Source organism: Lissotriton helveticus, chromosome 10, assembly GCF_964261635.1.
Source record: "Lissotriton helveticus chromosome 10, aLisHel1.1, whole genome shotgun sequence".
NCBI classification, from domain to species: Eukaryota; Metazoa; Chordata; class Amphibia; order Caudata; family Salamandridae; genus Lissotriton; species Lissotriton helveticus.
The window spans coordinates 68,468,895-68,493,154 of NC_136071.1; the positions used below are offsets into that span (position 1 = coordinate 68,468,895).

At 43.9% G+C, this 24,260-nt stretch overlaps 1 protein-coding gene across 2 annotated transcripts in view; it reads right to left on the reverse strand.

Annotated features, from left to right (window-relative positions):
* Window positions 1-4,399: 4,399 nt before the first annotated feature.
* The window catches only part of LOC144785892 (metalloproteinase inhibitor 1-like), a 46,226-nt gene continuing 26,365 nt past the window's right edge, over window positions 4,400-24,260 (reverse strand). For both annotated transcript variants that reach the window (XM_078664762.1, XM_078664763.1), the window contains exons 5-7: window positions 22,984-23,098; window positions 9,029-9,150; window positions 4,400-4,898 (exon numbers count right to left, since the gene is read on the reverse strand). In XM_078664762.1, the coding sequence (XP_078520888.1) occupies window positions 4,749-4,898; window positions 9,029-9,150; window positions 22,984-23,098 (387 nt within the window). In that variant the 3' untranslated portion in view covers window positions 4,400-4,748. The remainder of the gene's footprint in view (window positions 4,899-9,028; window positions 9,151-22,983; window positions 23,099-24,260) is intronic.

Genomic DNA, 24,260 nt, shown 5'->3' on the forward strand with positions numbered 1-24,260 from the left:
TACATCCTAAAGGTTGTTAGATAAGGTGAGCTACAGCATTAAGGCTGAAGTATCCAAAATGCAAGAGTTGAGGGTGATAAAACCTTCCAGTAACCCCTGGTACAGTTCTGTGGTACCAAAAGCTGCCCCACCAGGCACTACAAATAAACTGAGATTCTGTGTAGATTACAGTGGGTTACATTCAGTGACTAAGACAGATGTTCACCCCACCCCCCGCCCTGATGAGCTGATCAACATGTTAGGTGCTTCTAGGTATCTCAGTACCTTTGATCTAACATCCGGGTACTGGCAGGTTGTCCTAACAGAAAGAGTCAAGGGGAAGTCAGCCTTCTCTCCTCCAGTGGACCACAATCAGTGTAGGGTGATTACCTTTGGATTAAAGAATGCTCCTGCATCTTCCAGAGGCTGGTAATCCAGGTCCTTGTTGGTATGGAGGTCTTCTCTGCTGTCTATCTGGATGACATATCTGTCTTCCGTAGCAGCTAGAAGAACCACCTTTTTCATTCTCAGGAAGTGCTTCAGGCTCTGTAACAGGCAGTAAGTGCCGGATATGGCAGGGGTTGTGGTGTAATTTTGGTACACTTAGTGGGGAAGGGGAGGTGCAACCAATCCATGGCCGAGATAGAAACCATCATTTAGTGACTGCCACCCAAAATCCAGACTGAGGTCAGAGCATTCTTGGGTCTCACTGGGTACTATAGGAGGTTTATCATAACACCACGCCATAACACCACACTACACCTAACATTTGTGTACAAAGACACACAGGTCTCCATCAACGCCAGGTGATCCCATGCTCACAGTCCCATAATGGGAATAAATATCAAAAACATTAAACCAAGCTCATTGTTGCACAGCGTTCTACAAATATGCCCTGTGGAATGAATATATACATATCAGAATGATACTCTGTTGGTGTAGGTTAGTGATGATGACACAATGCCTCAACTCAAAATTCCAGAGAGCTACAAATCCCATGAGATCTTGCAATCTGATGCATTGCCAGATTTTAGTTTTGGTCCTAATCCAAGCTCTCTTTTTTTCCGTGGATACCAGCGCCTCAATTGAAACCAACATCATCCCTACTATATTTTGCTGTACCTGCATTGCCTTCATCAATCAACATAAGAATACCTACTCACTTTTTTAGCATCCAAACTCAAATGCCTTCATATTTAAAACTATTTAAACATTTTTAGTTATGCTTTTTTATGCATATATTCTTTATTAATGCAAATATGATTTTATTTTATAAGCAGTCCTAGGTTCCCCGATGAGGTGTTGTGGACCCCCGAGGGTCACATACCAGAGACTTAGAGCCCCTGTCTTAGGGTTTCCCTCCACCCACAGGCTCGTAAACCCCAAAAAGCTGGACCCTCACCCAGCCTTCTTCAGACCAGTACTGTACTTGCAAAAGTATGTGTGGCGGACTGAACCTGATGCAAGGACAGAAATACCTCCAAGGATATTAAGATTGACCCTTCGTGGTTAGCTCACCTGTGTTGAATTCACCTGAACTGGACTTTGCTGTTGCCCAGTGCCTGACAGCCTTTGAGTCTCCAATTGCTCCTTCTGAGGTCCTGGGGGCCTTGGAAGTGTACTCCTGTGGTTGGTTGGGCTCTAAAAGAAGTTTGGGAACTTTTCCTAACTTTTGTCTGTAGAGCACCAGTGCTTCAAGGGGACTGGCCATAAAAAGCGTGTGACCAGCAGTTCCACATCACTGAATTGAATTTCAGGTTTGTCTCATGTCAAGAAAGGTTCTTTCCTTGTCAGATTGGGACTAAGAATCTTATTTGTACTTTTGTACTACCAGGCCCCAGCAGAACCAGTCTGCTTGCTGTCTCTGGTCTTCACTCTTTCGCGGCCAGCCTCAAATTGTATCGTGGTCCCAGACTACTGTGATCATTGACTACACCAGCACTTTGTGCTTTTTGGTGCTATTTTCATTTAAATATTTAAATGTTAATATATTCATTTTTTAGATCTTTATTCTTTGGTGTAATTCTGCCTATTACATTTTTCTTTCTTTTTATAAATTGGAGTGGAATTTTTATTATATTGTGCTTTTTACTTTTTAACTGTTTTTGTACTACTTCTAAATGCTTTACACATTTTCATTAAGATGGTTTGCTGAGTGCCATAGTCACCAGTAATTGAGCTCAGAATTAAATTATTGAAACCTTTAAGGAAACCTAAAAAGACAGTGAATGTATCACTTGTGGTGGATACCAATCACCCCTACTAATAATCCGTTTTCTCACATTTGTCATGTCTGGTCTCAGAAAATTGTAGGAAACCAAAGCTGAGGGAGGCAGACCAACCCTCAGATCAGGGAGCCTCCAGAGCAGGGCATCTTTCAAGCAGGAGCAGCCACAGTATGTCATTTCCTGGATTGGAAACCACAATCCACAGACTAGGATTCAAAACCGATATTTGCTTCCAAGGCAGGGTGACCCACCAAGGCAGTGAGTGCAGTCAGTGGGACATCACTGAAAGCCTCATACAGCTTGCAGAAGGAACAGTGGGGTTTATGCCGCGGCAGGCACCGGGGGAGGCCAAGCATGATCGCAGAGTTCCGCTGTGTCTCCAGCAAAGCAGCTAAGGCCTCCTGCAGTCTGCAGAATTCTGTTCTGTTCACTTTAGAATTGGGGGATCTGGCGAATGGAGTCCAGGACTAAGGTTTTTATCACTGGGCTGTTTGGGCCAGTTCAGAGCTTTCGAATGCACCAGAACAGGGGTAACCTTCCTGGGGCCTGTGCAACTGGACAATTTGCACCACAATAGGCCAATAAATGGTGGTCAGGCTAGGGGGCGGTACACCTAGACCTACTAGAGGTCTGACCTTGGCCCCAGTAGGAGCTTTCCACACCCACAAAGCAGGGCAGTCGTACCAGGGAATGTGAATTGTCATACTCTCAATTTGTAGCACTCTGGACTGGCAAATATATCCCTGGGGATGGATCTCTGGACCTGCTGAAGCAAGTTCTTGGAACGCTACCCTGTGCACTTTGTGACACAGCTGGCTGTCGAATGGAGCCCATGTTTGGGGGACCAGATTCATGGCTCTGCTGGAGCACTGATCTGGGATTGATAAGAGCTTGTCATTGCCTGACTCAAGTAAGCACTCCCAGAGCCTGTGGTACCTAGTCTTGTGTAAACCACAACATGGCCGTCTGACAAATGGAGCCAGTAAAACTGGCCATGTGGTCACTTCTATGGGATGGGCAGAAACCTCGCGGCATCCAGGGAGAACAACTAGATGAAAAGCAGGTCACCCATGCCCTCTTCCTACTAATCCAGAGGACAACCAGTAGCATTTCTCGTAAAGTGTGCAAACTGGGTGGCAGAGGGAGAGGTTTCAGTGAATGTATTTAACTAATCGAACATAGGCTGGGCTTAAAGTGTCAAATGAGACCTCATCGGGATTTGGAAGCACATTTATTTATTTGTATGTTTTCGTCATTCAAAATGTCACTATTGACCTGGTTGTGACAAATTGCGGTAAATAAAGCGCAGGTGGAACTTCGCACATCACAATTAAAGATGAAGAAGTGAGGAGGATGGACATTTTGATGTTAAATGAAACTGAGCAAAAATTGGTGCACTTTAATGAAGGAGACAGGTCGAAGAAAACAATCAGGAATTGTACAGAATCATTGACCAACAATTGTGAAAAATGATGCTGAGTAGAAAAATACAATTCATTGCTTCTCAGTTTCGTAAATAGACCATCGGAAATAGCAGTACCAGTGAAATGTGGAATAATGTAATGTGAATTTTAAAATACTAGAAACTACTGCTGGCCTTGAGGAGTGATAGTGCAAAGTGCTTCCTCTGAGGGACAAAGTAAACAACAAGAGGAGCATATTTAGTCCTCATGGAGCCTCTTTGAAAAACATTAAAATATGCAGATAATCATCATGGGTTATCTCTTGGGCGGATGACAATAAATCTGGGCATGCTTCAGGCCAACAGCACATGAGGATAGCATGCAGACATGGCAGAGCTGCCTGCAGACAGCAGGTGAGTTGGATGAGACTGTATCACTGACCACTCAGCCCTTGGGTAAGGTGTCAACAACTCAACAGTTAAATTGAGGTGCAGACAAGAATTCTGCCTTTTAGCTCATTGGTTGTTAAGTTCAGGTGCCTTCTTCAGGTGGAGAAAGTGTTCTGGATGATTCAGGGAGCAGTGATCCAGAGCTGCTCCCATAATCATCCAGAACAGGTTCTACACCTGAAGAAGGCACCTGAACTTAACAACCAATGAGCTAATAGGCAGAATTGCCTGTAGATTGTCATTGGAAAAAGATTTAATAAAGACAATGTAGAATTCAGACAAAACACTTCTCAAGCATAGCAATTACATTAAATGAGTGATTCTTAAATTGAGTCCTAGATTTATTTTAATGTTTTTATTTTATTGAGGGAATTTCTTACCTAAAACACTGAGACCTGAAGGGTATTGCTGAGTTTCACATAGAAAAGGGGTACATAGCAGGATACAAACCCAATGGGGTGCGTTTTAAATGTATTAGGAAATATAAATCTGTGCGAATGTCAAACGGATCCAAAACACTGATTTTGAAAGTATGCCTCATGGGTATGTTAAAATTATCCCCATCTATTAGTTATTTCACCGGGATGTAGGGGCTGCGCTAAGCAGGCGAACCGTCTGCTATCTGAAGGATGGATGGCAGAGAAGTGGTCCCAACCAACCACTGACTGTTGCAAAGTAGCACAGGAGTCCTATTGAATTGTCTCCCAGTGGCAGGTGGTGTTGGAATCAGGGACACAGGCCTGGTTTTTCTGCTGGTTCTCAGCTTGAGGAGTTCCATCACCTTCAATCACACATGTCTTCTCTGGCGGCGAGCAGGGTGGAGAAAAGCAGGAGATGATCTGATGAAGCAAATTAAAACCAATTAACAACATAAACTGTTTATCACAAAGGTAGCTAATAACAATAATAATTATTTAAAATATATTTTGTAGCAAAGGTGATGCTGAAACAATCATTTACTTTGCAAAATACTAAACAACATGGGATTAATGTAGAAACAGGAGGTTAAGACATATGCCTGGAAAATGTTTATGCTGATGATACATGCTTATGATACGTCTTTATTAAGTAATTAGGCTTGAGATTTCAATAAAAATTACTATACTGCAAACATTTTTTAAATATAGCCTAGTAGCCAACTGGTGAGGGATATATTGTGGTAAAGCCCTTTTCCTGGATAGAGGCCCACCACGCATCGGAAGAGTCACCCACTGAAGGTAGAATGTTCTAAATTAACCCAAACAGAGAGAAACCATAAGAGCTTTGGAGCATTGGAGCAGAAGGCCTGTTCCAGCCATTATATGCCTTTAACCATTCAAATGTCTTTAATGGAGCTCTCAAAATCCCAATATTTTAAACAGAGTTATGGAATGATCCATGCCAGGCCAGTTCTCTGCTTCCCTCTATTTTGGCCTTGTACACATTTCTGAGCTTTTCCATTAGCACAGACTGGGATTCAAAATGTTTCCAAGTGCTTTCCGGCGAATGCTATGCCAGATTCAGAAGGCTGTGTACCATACACAGAATTTAAGACACACTGTTGATCTCATTTCAGAAAATGCAACATGTAAGGCACTAGCAACTAATAGGTCTGTTTTGCAAAGCACACAAAAGTACTCAGTTTTGTAGGGGCTTTTTCCGAGTAACTGGATAGCTGTGATGCATGATCATCAGCAGGAAAGAAGCCATTGCTGAGGTTAGGAGGAAATAGTGTCTACCTTGAAAGGGATAAGCGGGGTCATCAGTGCTTGTGACCAGGGCCTGTGTGTAATTTTAATTCCACTAGAAAATCAGAGGAATTTGGTTATTCCACAATACTCTTGTAGCACAGAATTACTTAAAATTCCATCTCTCCTCCGGCAGAATTAATCTGCAGCAAGTACAGGGGCATATTACCAAGCTATAGCGATAATTATCGCTAAGCTTGGTCAGCGGGCAAAATTATAACGCCGAGCTTCGACTATTTTTATCGCTTAGCCTTGATATTATCAAGGTTTATCTCTTAAGCGATAAAAATAGGCCGAAATGCATGAATATCGCTGAAAAGTCAGCGATATTCATGCATTACCAAGCAAATGCTCTTAGCCGTGTTATCCACCTACCATTGGATAACATGGCTAAGAACTGCTCTGGGCAGGTGTTAGCTTTTGGAGATAATCGCGCTTAGCGCGATTATTTCCAAAAGTTGGTAATAGGGGATAGCGATGTTAGCGACTGTTTTCAGTCACTAACATCTTGGCACGCCCATTTTGCATGTCATTACAGATAATTATCGCTGACATGCAAAGTGGGCCCCTAAATGCCCGCTATCGCCTATTAGCTGTCGCTAACTGGTGTTAGCGACAGCTAGGTAATAGGGCGATAAAATTATCACCGCTTTAGCGGGAAAAATTCCCGCTAAAGCGGCGATAGGGCCCTTGGTAATATGCCTCACAGTTCCTAAAGTGGGCTGGAAGAAGGAGCTGTCCCTCAGTGTTTAAAAATCAGAGCATATTAAAGTGTATTCTGCCCTGTTTAGAAACCACTGCAGTGCATACCCCTCAGCGCCCTTACATACTCAGCAGTGATGAGTTTAGTTCCTTTAGAGTTGGGTTGTGTGGTCATATTTTTAGAACACCTGGATGACACATGCTGCAGTAATCATGATGCCCTTTAGGGGGTCGATGTAAAATCTGGGAAGCCATGGAGAAGGACACTAACACAATCTTTATATCATCCTAAAAGCAATGGTGTAGTTAAGAGCTTAATAGGGTAATTCTGATGCATTGGGACTGACTATGGTCAAATCGATAAGTTGGAAAGTGACTGTTAAGATTTGCAGTGGGCGGTATGCATCAGACCACCTGCAGCACAAAAGAGGAACTATTAAAAAATGTAATTTGAGAATCACTAGTTCTTCTGTCGGATTGTTGCGACAGAAATAGCGCAGCTACCCAACATGACATCTAACGTTCAGAGGACAAGAGATTAGTAATGGTGAAAGTCGGTGATAATGTGATGTTGAAGGACACTGACTGAATATGCAAAGGAGGCAAAAGATTTTCTATCCAAAAAGCTGGTGAAAGTGAATGATGAGATTGTGGTTCTGAATAATAGGAAGGTTTGGAATTAACATGAAGCTTTTTTTTCCTGATAGGTTGAAAGAGGAAGTTTGCAGGCTGATGAGGAGGGATGGCTTGTCTTCGATTTCCAACCTGCAAAAAATGATGCCATGGAAAAACTGTATGATTTTAGGAGATACAAAAATAAACCATCAGACTCGAAAGATTAAGTCATGCTGTGTATTTTGTACAATATTTGAATGCTTCTTTAATGTGCATGATAATGATACTTTCCATGGGCCATATGTACAAGGCATTTTTGCCATTGCAAACATTCTGATTTGTAAAATCGGCCCATTTGCAATGGCAAAAATGCTTTTCCAAATGTACAAACATCCAAAATGCGATTCTCCAGGATAGTTGTTTGGGTGTAGAAATCGCTATTTGTAAGAAGCATGCTTGAGGCGTCCCTTTCAAATAGCGACTTCCAGTGCTATGTATCAAGGTTTTGCGACCAAAATGTGGGTGCGAAACCTTGATATCTTACCACCTTTCGCTTGGTGATAATGCATTCACAAATTAGAAGGGGTTCCCATGAGACCCTGTCCCCTTTGTGAATGTTAGAAAAACTATTTTTAAGAGCAGGAAGTGGTCCACGGACCACTGCCTGCTCTTAAAAAATAAAACATAAATATTAGAGATTTTCGTTGTAAGGCATTCCATTTTTCTTTAGGGTAAATGGATTGCATTTAAAAATATAAAAAAAACCTTTATTCAAAGGCAATTACAGAAATAGTGGTCATTAATATTCACGAGGCAGGTAGATTTGTGACCCACTAGGAATCACAAGTATGAAACAAAAGTTTCCTACACAAGGAATAGCGATTTCCAAATAGCAATTCAGGTAAAACCGCTATTTGGAAATCACTATTTATACTCTGTACATCTGGCCCCAAGTGTACGCAAGTCTCTTGGGGGGATGTATTTGCCCTCACTTGTGCATAGATATGTATTGTAGTTTTGCAATGGAATCTGGTGGGTGTTCCATTGAATTTGAGTAATTTCGGTTCCTGGAACAACAGCTGCCGAAAGTTTGTAATTGCTACTGGACATGTGTACTTGGACTGTGGAACAAAACACTGTTCCTGTAAACATTGTATGCCTGCAAATCGTGTGAGTAATCTGTAGGCAGAGATTGATGTACTGCAGTATGCCTTTGATCTCCAAAATGTTAGCATAGTATTACAGTTTTTTAATCCAGCCATTATCTTTGTATAACTGTCGACTATCCATCCAAATGTTAATTCCTGCTCCTTTGCTTCTTTTCAAAACATTCTAACACTAATCAGGACTTTATCTATGCTATAGGAAAACCAAAACATAAAAAACAAAGTAACACACGTTGTACATGTTGCATCTTCTAAAAATATGCTTTTGCTGGAATAAATATGTCACTGTCCTTGTTGTCTGATCGAGAGCCTAATGTGTTTGATGGTACTATTAATGTGTTTGACATGTTTTCGGAAAAAGGCTGTAGGCGAAGAGTTCAGTAATTAATGGTAATCTAGTTTCTCTGTATAGAAAGGACATCGATTGTGTATGATTATTACTTTTTGAGTCATTTCCTAATTCCATTGAATGTTGTATAAGTTGACATTGTTGTAGTACAAATTGTACATTGTTTTAATGACCCAAAACAATACAATTCTTAAAATATTTTATTCAGAATCGACTTTCTGGTACTTCATGTCCTATTATCTCCATTTAGGCTACTTCTTCATTGATTAGGTCTCTTTCCAGTTAATCCAATTTCTCACCATCTTTGTATTCCTCTTTGTGTTTTGTACTTTAGTCACTCTCCTTCTCAACTTCTCTTTTTTCACTAACTTTAAAGAACAAACTTATCACACGCCCTTGAATGCACTTACGTTACAGGTACATCCAGCGTTATAGGATGACTGGAAGCCAAGGATCTGCTTTGGAGACAGCTCACTCCAGGGTACGACATAGTGGCAGCCGCTCACGTAGACGTGACCGCTGTCGTTGTAAGCTGAGAGTGGAGAAAAGACACATCTTTTGTTAGCATGTGTTACCCTATTGCCTCTTATTGCTGTGGTATTCAAGTAACCTTTATGCAATGATCCCTGTCCACACCAAATCTTCAACCTATGAAACAGCTAAATCAGGCCCCAGCTTACCACCATTCTCAACACCTCGATCAGCACCAGCACCATGCCTGAACCATGGAAGCACGCAGAGGTCCAGCCCCTCCTTAAAAAGCCATCAAAACACCCTACAGACCTCCAGAACTACGGTCTTATCTCCCTCGTTCTCTTCCCAGCCAAAGTCCTGGAGAAAGCAATAATCAAAGAACTGACCCGCCACCTGGAGAGACACAACCTGCTACACGCATCACAGTCGGGATTCAGAGCCAATCACAGCACCAAGACAGCTTTGAACGTAGCTACAGATGATACACGAGCACCACTCAAAAGAGGCGAGACGACCACCCTCATCCTCCTAGACCTCTCCCCAGCCTTCAAAACGTCTCACGCACTCCCTCATCCAAAGACTCCAGCAGACCGGAGTCATGGGCAACGCACTCAAGTGGATGCACCTAGAAAGTCTGCCTTCCCCATTCTCCTCGCCCCCATACACATCGTCTGAAGAGTAACATAGGGATCCTCCTCCCTGAGTCCCACCCTCTTCAACATCTACATGACACCTCTTGCAGACATCGTCAGATCACACCACATCTACATTGTTTCTTATTCCGATGGCACCTACCTCATCCTCTTACTATCAGCGAACCCCACTGAGACAAAAATCAATTTCCACAAATGCATGCAAAACATTGCAACATGAATGAGAGACAGCTACCTCCAATTAAACACCAGCGATACAGACATTTTGGTCTTCTGCAGAGACAGCACACTTTGGAACGACTCCTGGTGACCCTCGGAGCTCTGACTCAACACACCACCCAAAGAACACGCATGCAACCTAGGCATCATACTGGACAACAAACGTTCTATAAAACGTCAGATAAACACAGTTGCCTCAGCCTACTTCCACACAATTTGCTACCTCCGCATGATCTTCAGATGGCTCCTCACAAGCACAAAGAAATCAGTCAAGCAAGCCCTCATTACCAGCAGACTTGATTACAGCAACACACTGTATGCAGGCACCTCCACCGAGCTCATGAAAAGACTACAAACCATCAAAAACACAGTGACCAAACTCATCCTTGACCTTCCTAAAAGGTCACACATCTCCATCCATCTGAAGGACCTCCACTGGCTACCCGTACTCAATAGATACAAGTTCGAACTCCTCGTAAACGTATACAAAGCACTCCACAACATCAGACCCCACTACCTGAACCACCAAATGACCTTCCACCTGCCCACTAGAAACCTCTGCTCTGCTTCGCACACCTCACATTCGCTAGCACTCCATGCATCCCACACGAGAATGATCTTTCTCCCATCTCTCCACCAGGTCCTGGAACGACCTCCCTCTCCACCTCCCCACATCTCTGTCGCTCACCACCTTCAGGAAGGAGCTCAAGATCAGGCTATTTGACCAACACGGCTCACATCCTGGACATCCCGGGGATGATTAGCAGCGCTCTACAAGTACTGAATGATTGATTGATTGACTTCAATGTACCGGATTCCAGGTGTTATTAAAGACTATTTTCAATGACTTTTACACATACACTGATTACAATGTGCGCACTGGGCACATGCACTCTCTGTGAACAGACGTTTCTGCCTCCATGGGAAACAATGACATGTGACAAATCATAAGGCCTTGGAGCGAATGGTTTTAGACTGCTGAGCCATCTTAGAACCTAGTCAACTTTACAGTGATGTCCACCACAACATGCAAAATTACTTTCAGATCATCTGGGAGTCTAGCTTTTCAGTTGGCGAGGGAAGATTACTTTCCATAATGATTACACATTCGAGTGAGGATTACTTCAATAAATCTGTACTACAGAGACTCTGTAAAAACACACCTGACATCAGGTAAATAAAATGGATGTACGTCATGACAATGCGGGCTTTTAGACCGCGCTGCTATTACGACGCATCCATTACAACGCAAGTCGTTACAACGACTTGCGCTGTAGGTGCTGGATTTTGGAATAGTATGATTTACTATTCCAATTCCAGACTACGCAACAGTAGGGAAGGTGTTGGAATAGTAAATCTACTATTCCTTAGTCTCTAGCACCATCCAGCGCAAGTCGTTGTAACGACTTGCATTGTAATGGCAGCGTCGTAATGGCAGCGAGGTGTAAAGCCCGCGTTGTCATGGCTGTCTCCCAATACACCTAGGCAAATGCAATCGACCTTTTGACTTTCTATCTTTTAACATTGATGTACAATGTGATCCCCTTGGGTGCTGTAAACTCTGGCTTCATTTTGTGTCTCATATTTGTAATCGTGTATCAATTACCCTTACACATCTCTCCTGGTTACTCTAACCTTTCTGTGAGCATAAATCACCCTGTGTTTTGCGAGAGACTCATATCTGTCTTTCCTTTAACAGTTACATGTTGGATAATTCATCTAAATACCTGTCATGAACATGACATTTAGGGTGAATGAAATTGGGAAACCTTCAGTAGAAAACAATGTGTAGCAAAAAATGTGTTATTACTTTATTGAAAAATTCGCAGAATAACTGATTGTCTCAGCACAGAGTATAATTCTGAAATACTTTAGTGTTATTGCGTACAACTCAAACCATCATCCATAGTCTTCTCTGCTGAACTTCACATACAAAACAGCTTTTCACATATGTCCAGCCCGACTTTGCAGTTCGGGCTGTACTGTTCCCATGGAGCACAGGGTCAAGACTGATTTACATATGACTTGGTTCAAACTGGAATGGCATGGTGAGCAAAAAAACGATGGATTTAGGCCCAGATCTCCGTACTGGGGTGAATAAATGACATTGTTCTGCATTCTGTCCATCAACTTTTGTTTTTGCATTTGTCACCCCGAGTGGGACAGGTATACTCAGCCATGAGTCCAGTGCTCTCCATGCCACTGGAATCAAGCTATCCAGGCTGATGAGGGCTGAAAGGCGAAAACAGGTCCTTGGATGCTTGTTTCCATTCCAGGGAGGACCTGGCTTTGCAGTTCGGGCTGGACTGTTCCCATGGGGCACAGGGTCAAGACTGATTTGCATAGGGCTTGGTTCAAACTGGAATGGCATGGTGAGCAAAAGAACAATGGATTTAGGCCCAGATCTCATCTCTGTACTGGGGTGAATGTTTGACATTGTTCTGCATTCTGTCCATCAACTGTTGTTTTTGCATTTGTCACCCCGTGTGTGACGGGTATGCTCAGGTGTGAGTCCCGTGCTTTCTATGCCACTGGAATCAAGCTATCCAGGCTGATAAGGTCTGAAAGCCCGAAACTCGTCCTTGGATGCTTTTTTCCAGTCCAGGGAGGACCTGGCTTTGCACTTCGGGCTGGACTGTTCCCATGGGGCACAGGGTCAAGACTGATTTGCATATGGCTTGGTTCAAACTGAAATGGCATGGTGAGCAAAAACAACTATGGATTTAGGCCCAGATCTATGTACTGGGGTGATTGTATGACATTGTTCTGCATTCTGTCCATCAACTGTTGTTTTTGCACTTGTGGAATAACAGCAACACAGTTTGTGACCTAGTCCTGTGTGGTCTGTGTTGCATCTATGTATGATGAAGAGGTTCTTGGTTAGAATGTGTTAGTCTTGTAATGCTACTCATTGTGTTCTAGAACATACTTGAGATATTGGAGCGATGTTTTGCCACGTTTACATGTTCTACATTGAATTTTTTCACTTTGACATTCAATGTAGTGGGTTTAAATCACACTGCATAAACAGCTGCAGGAGGCCTTAATGTTTGGATTTTCTCATGCTCACTTGATGCAAACCTCGGACTTAAACAACTTGTCACTACCCCCACCCACATCGCAGGTCACACACTCGACCCTATCTTCACCTCCAGCAAGCATGTTTCCTTCAGCCACACCACAGCTCTCCTTTGGACTGACCACAGCTGCGTTCACTTCACCTACAACAAGCCCACATCCAACAACCACCCCCAACCCACTCTGCAAAGAAACTGGAACAAAATCACCATCGACCAGATCTCCTCATCGCTTCTTCAAAAGCCCCCCGCCCACTCCTCAAACCCAGACCAAGCAGCCACCAACCTCACCCAATGGTTATCCAACAGCGCCGACATCCTAGCACCACTGAAAAAACGACAAATCAAACTAGGCAGCAAGAAGGCCTCCTGGTTCAACGATGATCTTAAGAAATCCAAGAAACTCTGTCGCTCCCTCGAGAAGACCTGGAAAAAAGACCCAACCACCAGCACCAAGGACGCCTTCAAAAACGCCACCTGCATACACCACCAACTAATCCGAAATGCCAAGAAAGCAGCCTTCAAGGACCGTCTAGATAACAACGCCCACAACAGCAAGGAATTATTCAACATCGTCAAGGAATTTACCAACCCCTCAGCCAACTCCAACGACATCACCCCCTCTCAAGCCCTCTGCGACTCCCTAGCCTCATTCTTCCACAACAAAATTGCAGACATCCACAACAGCTTCGACAACCAACCCGAAGACCAACCCACCCAATCCCCTGCAGGACCCCCACCCCCCCTGAACATCCTCAATGACTGGAAGCCAATCTCCACTGAGGACACCATCCGTCTGATGAACTCTATCCACTCAGGATCCCCCACAGACCCTTGCCCTCACCACATCTTTAACAAAGCAGACTCCATTATTGCACCGCACCTCCGAGACGTCATCAACTGCTCCCTCAACTCCGCAACCTTCCCGGAAAGCTGGAAACATGCCGAACTCAGCGCCCTCCTGAAGAAACCCACAGCTGACCCCACCGAACTCAAAAACTATCGCCCTATCTCACTCCTTCCATTCCCGGCCAAAGTCATCGAGAAAGCTGTCAACAACCAGCTCGCCGCATTCCTCGAAAACAACAAATCCCTCGACTCCTCACAATCCGGCTTCCGAGCCAAGCACAGCACCGAAACCGCCCTCATCGCAGCAACAGACGACATTCGAACTCTACTGGACAATGGAGACACAGTCGCCCTCATCCTCCTCGACCTCTCCGCAGCCTTCGACACAGTCTGCCATAGCACCCTTCTACAGCGCCTCAAAAACATCGGAATACAAGGAAAAGCACTGGAATGGATCACCTCGTTCCTCTCCGGAAGAACCCAAAGAGTCCGCCTTCCACCATTCAAGTCAGAGGCCACTGAAGTCATCTGCGGCGTACCTCAAGGGTCCTCACTCAGTCCCACCCTCTTCAACGTTTACATGAGCCCCCTCGCGGCCATCGCACGCCAACATAACCTCAACATCATCTCCTACGCCGACGACACTCAACTGATCCTATCACTCACCAGAGACCCTAACACGGCCAAAACCAACCTACACGAAGGAATGAAAGAAGTAGCGGAATGGATGAAGCACAGCCGCCTGAAACTGAACTCAGACAAAACAGAAGTCCTCATCTTAGGTACCTCCCCCTCCGCCTGGGACGACTCTTGGTGGCCAGAGGCCCTTGGAAAAGCACCCATCCCGACGGACCACGCACGGAACCTGGGCGTCATCCTGGACTCCTCACTCTCGATGGACAGACAAGTCAACGCCGTCTCTTCATCTTGCTTCAACATTCTTCGCATGCTCAAAAAAACATTTCGCTGGATCCCTACCGAAACTAGAAAAACAGTCACCCACGCTCTGGTCACGAGCCGACTGGACTACGGAAACACCCTCTACGCCGGCACCACCGCAAAACTCCAGAAAAAACTACAACGCATCCAGAACGCCTCAGCCAGGCTCATATTAGACATCCCGCGTAAAGAACACATCTCTGATCACCTGAAAAACCTCCACTGGCTCCCCGTCAATAAGAGAATCACTTTCCGGCTCCTAACCCACGCACACAAAGCACTCTACGAAATCGGACCCAAATGCCTCAACACACGACTATCCTTCTAGACCCCCTCCCGCCAGCTACGATCCTCCAACCAAGCCCTTGCCACTGTACCTCGCATCAACAAAACCACCATGGGAGGTAGATCCTTCTCCTACCTAGCAGCTAAAACTTGGAACTCACTTCCCACTCACCTTCGCCTTACTCAGAACCACCTAGCATTCAGAAAGCAACTCAAAACGTGGATATTCGACAAGTAACTCCCCACCCTTCTACAAGCGCCTTGAGACCCTCTGGGTATGTAGCGCGCTATATAAATCTTTTGACTTGACTTGACTTGACTTGATGCAATCCAAATAAAGTGCTTCCATAAATCCAATGAAGCCTTGGTAGCATTTAACACTATTCTAGCAAATGCATTAATAATGTTTCAGTAAGATAAATTCTGATCCTCTTTTCACTAAATGCCTGCCTGTCCTATCCAGAAAGACAACCAACCAATCTTGGAATAAAGCTTTGAATATTTTACAGGTGAAATCACTTTAATCCTTCAGTGAGGCAGCTAGTTTCTTCTCATAAAATACTTAAACTGCTCAATCATAAATGATACTGACACCATTTAAGAAGCTATAGTTGTCAAGTGGAAAAGAACTCTCCCAGACCTAGTGCTTCTGGTTCACTGAATACCTCTGCAGTGAAAAAAGAAAGTACGTAAATATCGGTAGAAAGTGAAAATCTAGCAATTCTGTAAACAATCCAACAATTATCTAATTGTAAGAGATTCCTACAGACACCACCCAATCTGTGCCAAATCTTCCTAATTTTAAAACTTACCAATCTTACCCTAAAAAAGATATAAGATAGACATCAAAAATATTATTTAAACAATACATTGCAGTTATTCCACCATTATGTCATCTGCAGGTCAAGTGAAATATCCCATATTTACATTTCAAGCTCCTAAAAAAGGAACTCTCATGTTCATAAAACATTTGTCCACATGTATATTATCACTACTTCTGTGAAAATTCATTCAACCTTTTCCACAGTACCATTTTCTTATCAACTGATCTCGACTAGTATTAATGCTCGGTGGATTTCTTAAAGCATACAGCATCACAAGAGGCCCAACCTTGACCAAAAGACTCTTATCAAGTACCAGCCAATAATGAACCACATTTACCTATCCTTGCCAAGATCCTGCTTAAGCCTGCTGCTTCTGAACAGTTTTTTGAGATTACTATAGAGAAAGACTCTCATCTCCGACTCTCTGGATTTCTACCATGTCGAAGTACATACATCAGTAAGAAATGGTGACATCCTTTTCATCAGGACCAACAGAGGCCTTGTACCATTGTTTCTTTACCTTTTTCTATGGGTTCTTACACAATGTCCCCTGACATCCTGGCCAGAATCTGAGATACTGAAGTGAGATTCGGTGCAAATCTTTAGAAATCCATCTTCTCTTTTTTAGAGAATCTCTTCAATATCTTTATTCGGCAAATTAATCACCATAAAAGAATACATATGCAATATACATTTCCAATTCTCCAGAAAAATTATTAAAATACAAATAAAGAAAAAGTGCACCACAGTCACTAGTTTGCTACCAGCGGATACAGCATCAGACCGTAGGTCCCCCCGAATGCAATTTGAGTAAACGGGAGCGCGTCATCCACGCACTACCCAAGAATTTTGCCACCCCGCAAATCATGATGGAGGATGAAGAGTCCGTAGAAAGTACACGTAGTGCCTGGCTATGGCACCTCAACCCCAGTTCCCTGAAAAGAGGTTTCAACCAAAATTTCCGCGCCCCTTTGTAAGCTGGGCAGGCGAAAAATAGATGGGCCACCGACTCCTTTGGTGCTACACAGCCAGGGCATGAACGCAGGGGGGCACCAGAGTTTGACCACCTCGCCGTGAAATCATGCACCGGAAGCGTCCCGTATCGCAGTTTTAGATATAGCGCTCGATCTAAAGGTTTGGTTATCAGGTCGAGGAAGGGCTCCAATTTTCTCACACATTTAAATAACAAAAATTGGTCCGTGAGTGAGCCCCCATCCGTAACCCTCAGCGCATTACTCTGTACCCAGTCCCAATATAGCTTTTTGATCACTTCCTTGGGTGGCGGCAGTTGTGACTCCCATGCATCCCTTAGCCCCAGGTTAAGAGCCAGGTCTTTCAATTTATTCAACCATCCTATTTTTTTACCCGTATCCAGTAGAAGAAGATCGTCCAACCCTTCAGCATATTTTGCAAGCTCCTCAGTTCTTCTTAAACGAGTCCAAAAGAGCAACGGGCGTAGCCTTACCAAGTCCTTTAGTGCTCTTCTGCCCAGATCTAGTCTCAAGGGGATCAGTGGGGTGGAAGTAGGAAGAGCCACCACCTTCCTTAGAAAATTGTTTTCCGCTGTCGATAGCTCTGTAACATTTTCAAACCCCCAAAGTTCGGAGCCATATAATGCCGCAGGAAGAATCTGACCCTCATAGATGGCCATGGCCGGGGAGACAGGTTTACTACATGATTCACGGAGCTCCCTCAAAGTCACCCCTGATACTCTTTGGTGACTGAGTAACATTTTGGCCAAATGGTCCTTCCAGGTCAAGATAGTCAAAAGACTCGACCAACTCCAGAGGAACACCATTGAGCAAGAAGTTATTTTTGAATCTTTTAGAGGGGGAGAGTGCCATCAATTTAGTTTTCGAGGTATTGATGGTTAAGCCTCGGATGGTACAGAAGGAGCTAAACCGGTTCAAGAGTTTTTGCAGACCCACTGGGGATTTGGAGATTAATATGGTGTCGTCGGCGAAGAGTAAAGTGGGGATTCTTTCCCCCGCCAGGGATGGGGCATCCGCCTCCTCCCCCTTCAGATGGTCCACCACTCCATTCACGAATAGGGAGAAAAGGGTCGGAGCCATAACACAGCCCTGGCGTACTCCTCTCCTCACAGGGACCCTATCTGTTAACTGTCCCTGGGATCCCCATCTGACCCTCGCATAATTCCCCTCGTGGAGCTTTACGATTAGGTTCAGGAGACCACTGGGAAAACCCATCTCTCCTAGGATTTCCCATAATTTAGCACGGGGGACCAGGTCAAAAGCCGTTTTGAGATCTATGAAGGCCATATATAAACTGCCTTTCTTGATGGTAACTGCCTTCCAATAGATAACAAAAAAGCAAAAGACCTGGTCCATTGTGCCTACCTTTCTTCTAAAACCCGCTTGTAGGTGGGAAAGAATACTGGCCTCCTCCATCCAATCTCCTACTCTTGAAATGATGACCCTGCCAACCACTTTCTGAATTATATCTATCAGACTGATAGGTCTGTAGTTCGCAGGGTCATCTCTTGCCCCCTTCTTGAACACGGTTACTACCTCTGCCCCCTTCTAAGAATCTGTCACCTGGTGACCCCTTGTAATCAAATTCATTATTGTGGCTATTAATTTGGCCCAAGCCTGTGGCTCCGCTATCAACAGGTCTCCAGGAATCCCATCCTGCCCGGCTGCTTTCTTGGGGGTAAGGTGTCTGATCGCCATCACTACCTCTGTGGTCGTAAATGGAGGGTCGTCCACCCCTAGGGAATCCCCGTCACCCAAACTATCTGCCCCAGGGCTGGCTGTTTCCTCAATGCCTCCGTATAGGGATGAGAAATGATCAAACCATTGCTGACTAGTTATGTGTGCAGCCAATGGTTGCGATTTCCTCTGCCTAGTTCTATTAATCAGATCCCAAAAAAGGTTCGGGTTCCTACTACTCACAGCATTGGATAGGTCCCGCCAATGCTGTTCCTCCCACTCGCGTTTGGCCAGTGATAATGCTTTTAGGTAATCCTTCCTGGCCGCTCTAACCAGCAAAGGATCCCCAGAAATCAAGGCTTTTGTCAGGTTTTTTCTTTTGCCATTACACTGATCTGTATACCAAGGTTTATTAATAGTGGGGGGTGTAGCAGTAACCCTATTGCTTTTCCCTTTCGAGGTAAAAAATTGACCAACATGATCTATTGTGGCTTTATAAACTAAGTCGAGGGAGGGGTATGGAAGCCTGCTAATCTGGTTTTCACCGACCCAGACCTCCAAATCAGAAGACAAGCCCTCTACCAGAGATTTAATGGCCCCTAGATCATCCTCCTTAAGTTTAGCCTTATCCCTTATTTTAGAGAATCAATTTCAATGATAGGAGGAGAAGTTTTTAACTATCTTTAATTTAGGTAGGCAGGATGGCTGTTTGCATTTTAATCCTGATGTACCTTGCATACTTTAGAATGTTCTTACATGTGCAGTTCAGCTCACATGCGTATATTCAAATTCACTAGAATACACTGTATTGTATGGTTTTAAACTGACTCTTTAGAGAGAATAGTATTTAGAACATTTGAAAGCCTGCTTCCTCTGAAAACAATGATATTTACTAAACCAATTTATGATTTATCGCTAACCATCCAACTCATAGCTCAATCCAGACAGCCCCCAAAGCTCTGCTACTTGTTTTTTTGTTCATGGATCTGTGCAATAGGCAGTGTTGATGCAGGATGTGGGCCCTTTTGCAAGCATTAGTGTGCCTGCCATGAGAATAGAGCTGTCAATGTACTGTGGGACATGGTGTGCCTTCCCTGAGAATTGAGCTGTCAATCTACTGGGGAACATTGTGTACCTGCCATGAGAATAGAGCTTTCAATCTACTGGGGAATATAGTGTGTGTGCCATGGGAATAGAGCTGTGAATCTACTGGGAAACATAGTGTGTCTGCCATGAGAATGGAGCTGTCAATCTACTGGGGAACACAGTGTGCCTGCCATGAGAATAGAGCTGTCAATCTACCGGGGAACATAACGTGTCTGCTATGAGAATAGAGCTGGCAATCTACTGAAAACAACTTATCATGTCTGTTGTTATTTTCTCTTTCTTAATCATCACTCATTCTGACATATAAGTCAGAAAAGAGTCTGCTGCCCTTATGACATGCAGAAATATTATCCAAAGGAATTTATAATTGTGACAACTCAGGCAGGGTACATACTCTCTAATGCATACAAATGTCTTGCACTTAAAGATCCAGAGGGACAATTCTCAAAGTTGTTTGTGCATGTAAATCTAACTCACATGTAAAATGGGTTGCATTGGTAATTGGAAGGTATTAGAAAAAGATTAGGTTGTAGTCATAAATCATTTAACTCACAGGTTATATTACTTCACAAGTGTATAATATTGTGCACGAGTAAAGCACATTCAAGCTATAACAAGTGGAAAGACAGGCCATGGTTTCCTTTGAAAGTTTGGAAACATCCCCAAACTCTATAACTTTCTTACACTACTCTTCAAGTACTTGCTAACCTGAAATAGTCAGTCACAACACGCTGGCATTCCATCATGCCTAGTTGTACAATGTACACAGCTACACATTTGGGAAATGCCTTATCTGAATAAAATAAAAGCTGGTCCTAATACAATTCCAGCATTGTGCTTGGAAAGCTGCATCTGGCACAGGTTTTCAAGCGAAAATGTTGTGAGAATCCACCAAAGGTAGTAAACCTGCTGGTGCAGACTTGTAACTTTGTATGTGAATCAGGTACCTAACACCTCCGATTCATCATATTCAGAAGTCTTAAAACTGAGTAACAATCATAGTGGGCCTGGCCCTCTATGTAGGGTCTTCCCCAGACATTTTGCTTCCTCTCCGCCTATTTTTGTGGAATTTGTTTTTGCTGGTCTTACAACTCTGTGCTTTAACACTGCTAACCATTGCTAAAATGCTTGTGCTCTCTCCTTTCTATGTGGTTGTATTGGCTTATACCCAAATGGCATATTTAGGGCCTGTGAATTAAATACTACTAGTGGACCTGCAACACTGATTGTGCAACCCACTTAAGTTGACCTTTAAACCCATCTCTGGCCTGCCATTGCAGAGTCTATGTGTCCAGTGTTCAACTGCCATGTTGCCCTGGCAAGATAAACCTTTTGCAAGGTCCAAAACTTCCTTTTTAATATAATAAGTCACCCCTAGTGTAGGCCCTGGACAGACCAGGTAGCAGGTGCATTGTATTTAAACATTGGACATGTACTTTTAAGTGTTACATGTCCTGGTAGTGAAACACTCTTAAATGAGTTTTTCACTACCGCAAGGCCTACCTCTCCCATAGCATAACATTGGAGTTGCCTTATTAGAGTTTATGTGTGTAATTTGCAAATAGGAACAGGTATTCCGCCCATGTTTGGTGTCTTTGAAATTGGGGTAAAAAAATCTTGAATTATGGTGGTCTGATTTTTCATGACAATTTTGAAAATATCACTTTCTTGAACTTGGCATTTTCCTGCCTTAGTCATTTAGCGCCTGTACTCTGTATCTGGGTCACATGACTGGGCGTATCTGACAGTTGAAGCTTGTGTATTCCTCCTAGACAGTTATGCACAAAAGGAAGATTAGTTGTGCCCGGATGAGCCAACTCTGACAGGATGGGAGGGAGGAGCACAGCCCCACTTCCAATTGAGGGCTGCATTCCGAGTGTAGTTAGTCTGGAGTTAGGACAGATGAGGAAGGATGCCCGCGGATTTTAAAGGGAAACCTCTAGAAGCTTCTCCCCATCTTCGGAGGCACAACTGGGTATAAGTATTGGACCTCAGAAACCAACTCTTTAGGACACTTCTGAACCTGTGGATTCTCTGCTAGGAAGAAGAACTGCTGGGCTGCAGAAAGGACTGCCACTCGGCTGGATTTTCACTCTGAAGTAGCAGCTGCCCGTAGTGTTGACCTGCTGCCTGTGACCCTCTTGCCTAGAAGGGAGGAATTGGAACTGCTACTTCATTTTGAACCCAGGACAACAAGGGACTCCAAGGGCTAGTCTTCTGGACTTCTGATCTGAGCCTCTGTGGCATAAAAGGGTCCCTAAACAGCTCCTAGACCCAGCTGCAGTGATTTCCTGACCCTTAAGAGGTCCTCCCTAGATCCTGGACTTTGGGTAGCGCAGCAAGCTTAAATAAACCTTTTGGGCTCTTCAGGGCCGCGGATAGGCATGTCCATATCAGGACCGAGCTGCTCACATCGAGAAGGAGCTTGAAGTGCCTGCAGCCTGTCTCTTCCCACTACAGCATCAACAGGTTACAGAGGACCGCAACATTTCACCCTGCTTGTCCACAACACCCAGCCCCTTCTTTGCATCACACCGATAGCCTCCCACGATGCTCTCTTTTCTCTATACTGCCCTCTCCAATGGGAGAGCGTAAATCGTAAGCGGGACTAAACTGGGAATGGATCTAACCTGCACTCCATCGTGGTCAGTCTGAATTTTTGAGTTTGACCCGGTCCAGAGTGACAAGATCTCTCCAGTTGGCACTTTATGGTTTAGGTGCTATTTTCAACTATTATCTTTACAAATTCATAACTCCTGCTCTATTGATTGGATTTTTGCTGTTTTTGGTCTAATATTATTTAATACATTTTGCTCAATTTTTCTAAGCTGGTGTGGGATCATTTTGTGGTGTGTTTTCACTGTGTGTGAAGTGTTGCACAAATGCTTTGCACACAGCCTCTAAGTTAAGATTGACTGCTCTGTGCCAAGCTACCAGACATTGAGCACAGGTTAATTTGGGGTTTGTTTGTGACTTACCTTGACAAGGATTGTGGTTGCTGCTTGAACAGGGCTCACATCCCAGTCAACCAACAAACCCCAATTTCTTAGAAGTCAGATAAGTACACATATCTGTCTAAAGTTCTTTGGTGACAGTAAACACCTTATAACATATCCATCAACATTATTGTCACTAGCTAAGCTGGCCTGCATTTGTATATGTGGGATTCAGAGAAGCTTTAAAAGGGGATGCAGCAACAATGAATGTAAAATATCACCTAAGGACACTTGAAGCTGCTTTCTGCAGAAAGATCCCCAGAGGGGGCTTACCTGTGACCAGGTACTCTATGTTGTAGTCGCTTTCACTGTGGTAGTATTGACAGGAACTCCCAGCCCATGAACTGATGAACGTCAAGTACTGCAATGCCGCATTGCATTTTATTACCTGTTATAAAATGAGAATAATGACATTGGGATTTGAAATCTCATAATATGAAATAAACTATTGGCTTTAGAGATGAATAAGTGCTATCTGAATTCCCGAAGTTACACTCACTCATTCCTCTCTCTGTTGCTGAAATATGGAGATCATGGAGGCCCTTGAGAAGAGTATGCTAAAATAATAGTGGCTGATCATCTGTAATTTCTATTTTCAAGGCTTCAAAACAGGGGGGGCTTGGCGCCGTGGAAGATGGCGGCGACTGCGTGAGGCTCCGGCGAGGCACCGGGAGACCTTCTTCTTTTAGCACGAAGTTCCTGTGCTAAGTTCCTGTACTGCCGTCGGATTCCCTCCGGTATGCGGTGGTGCCACTGAGGAATCTTTTCCGACGTCGGAGGAGGAGATAATTGCCGCTTCGCCCGCAGAGACGCTCCGGTGTCACAGGCGCCATTTCGCGAGTCCCGTCACAGAGCTGTCCTTCGGCGGAGACGAGAGTGGTTCGCCTGCCCGGTACAAGCGTGCATGATGTACTATACTTGGACTACCTCTCCAGCCCTCATGAGGTACACGCTTGCTGTTTTCTCTAACTGACGCTCCACACCGGCAGTCTACTTTTTCTCCACATAACGCGGCCGCCATTTTGCGCGCTTTGGAGTTTTTCTATCTGCATCAGCGGTATGTTTCCCTTACTTTCATACCGCCTCAAGGCTTGATTTCTCCTTGTGTTATTAATGATTGGATGTCTGGTACAACGATTTTTATGCCTCATTTGAAGTTCCCATTCAAGCAGAGATGGTAGATTACTTACTATCCCCACTGGATACTTTCTTTACTTGAGACATATTCAGCATTGCAGTTTTCTCATCTCAGATTTATTTCAAAGATGCAGATATTCCTTACTTGCCTGCTTCTACTTTTGGCACTGACATGATGATACATTTTTAATATATGTTATGCAAGTTGGACATTTTCTTCATTCCTGATGTTCTTCATATACCATTCAATGTTTCATGACTTTCAGTAAAGGTTTTCATTTTTCTCCGTGATGCAACTAACTGCGTGTTCCCGTCCTCAAGTGGTGCACATTCCCTGTTTGCAGTATTTTCTCCATTGACTTATCTCATTACTACTTGCGTAGCCTATATCTGTCATTGCTCCCTCTTTAACT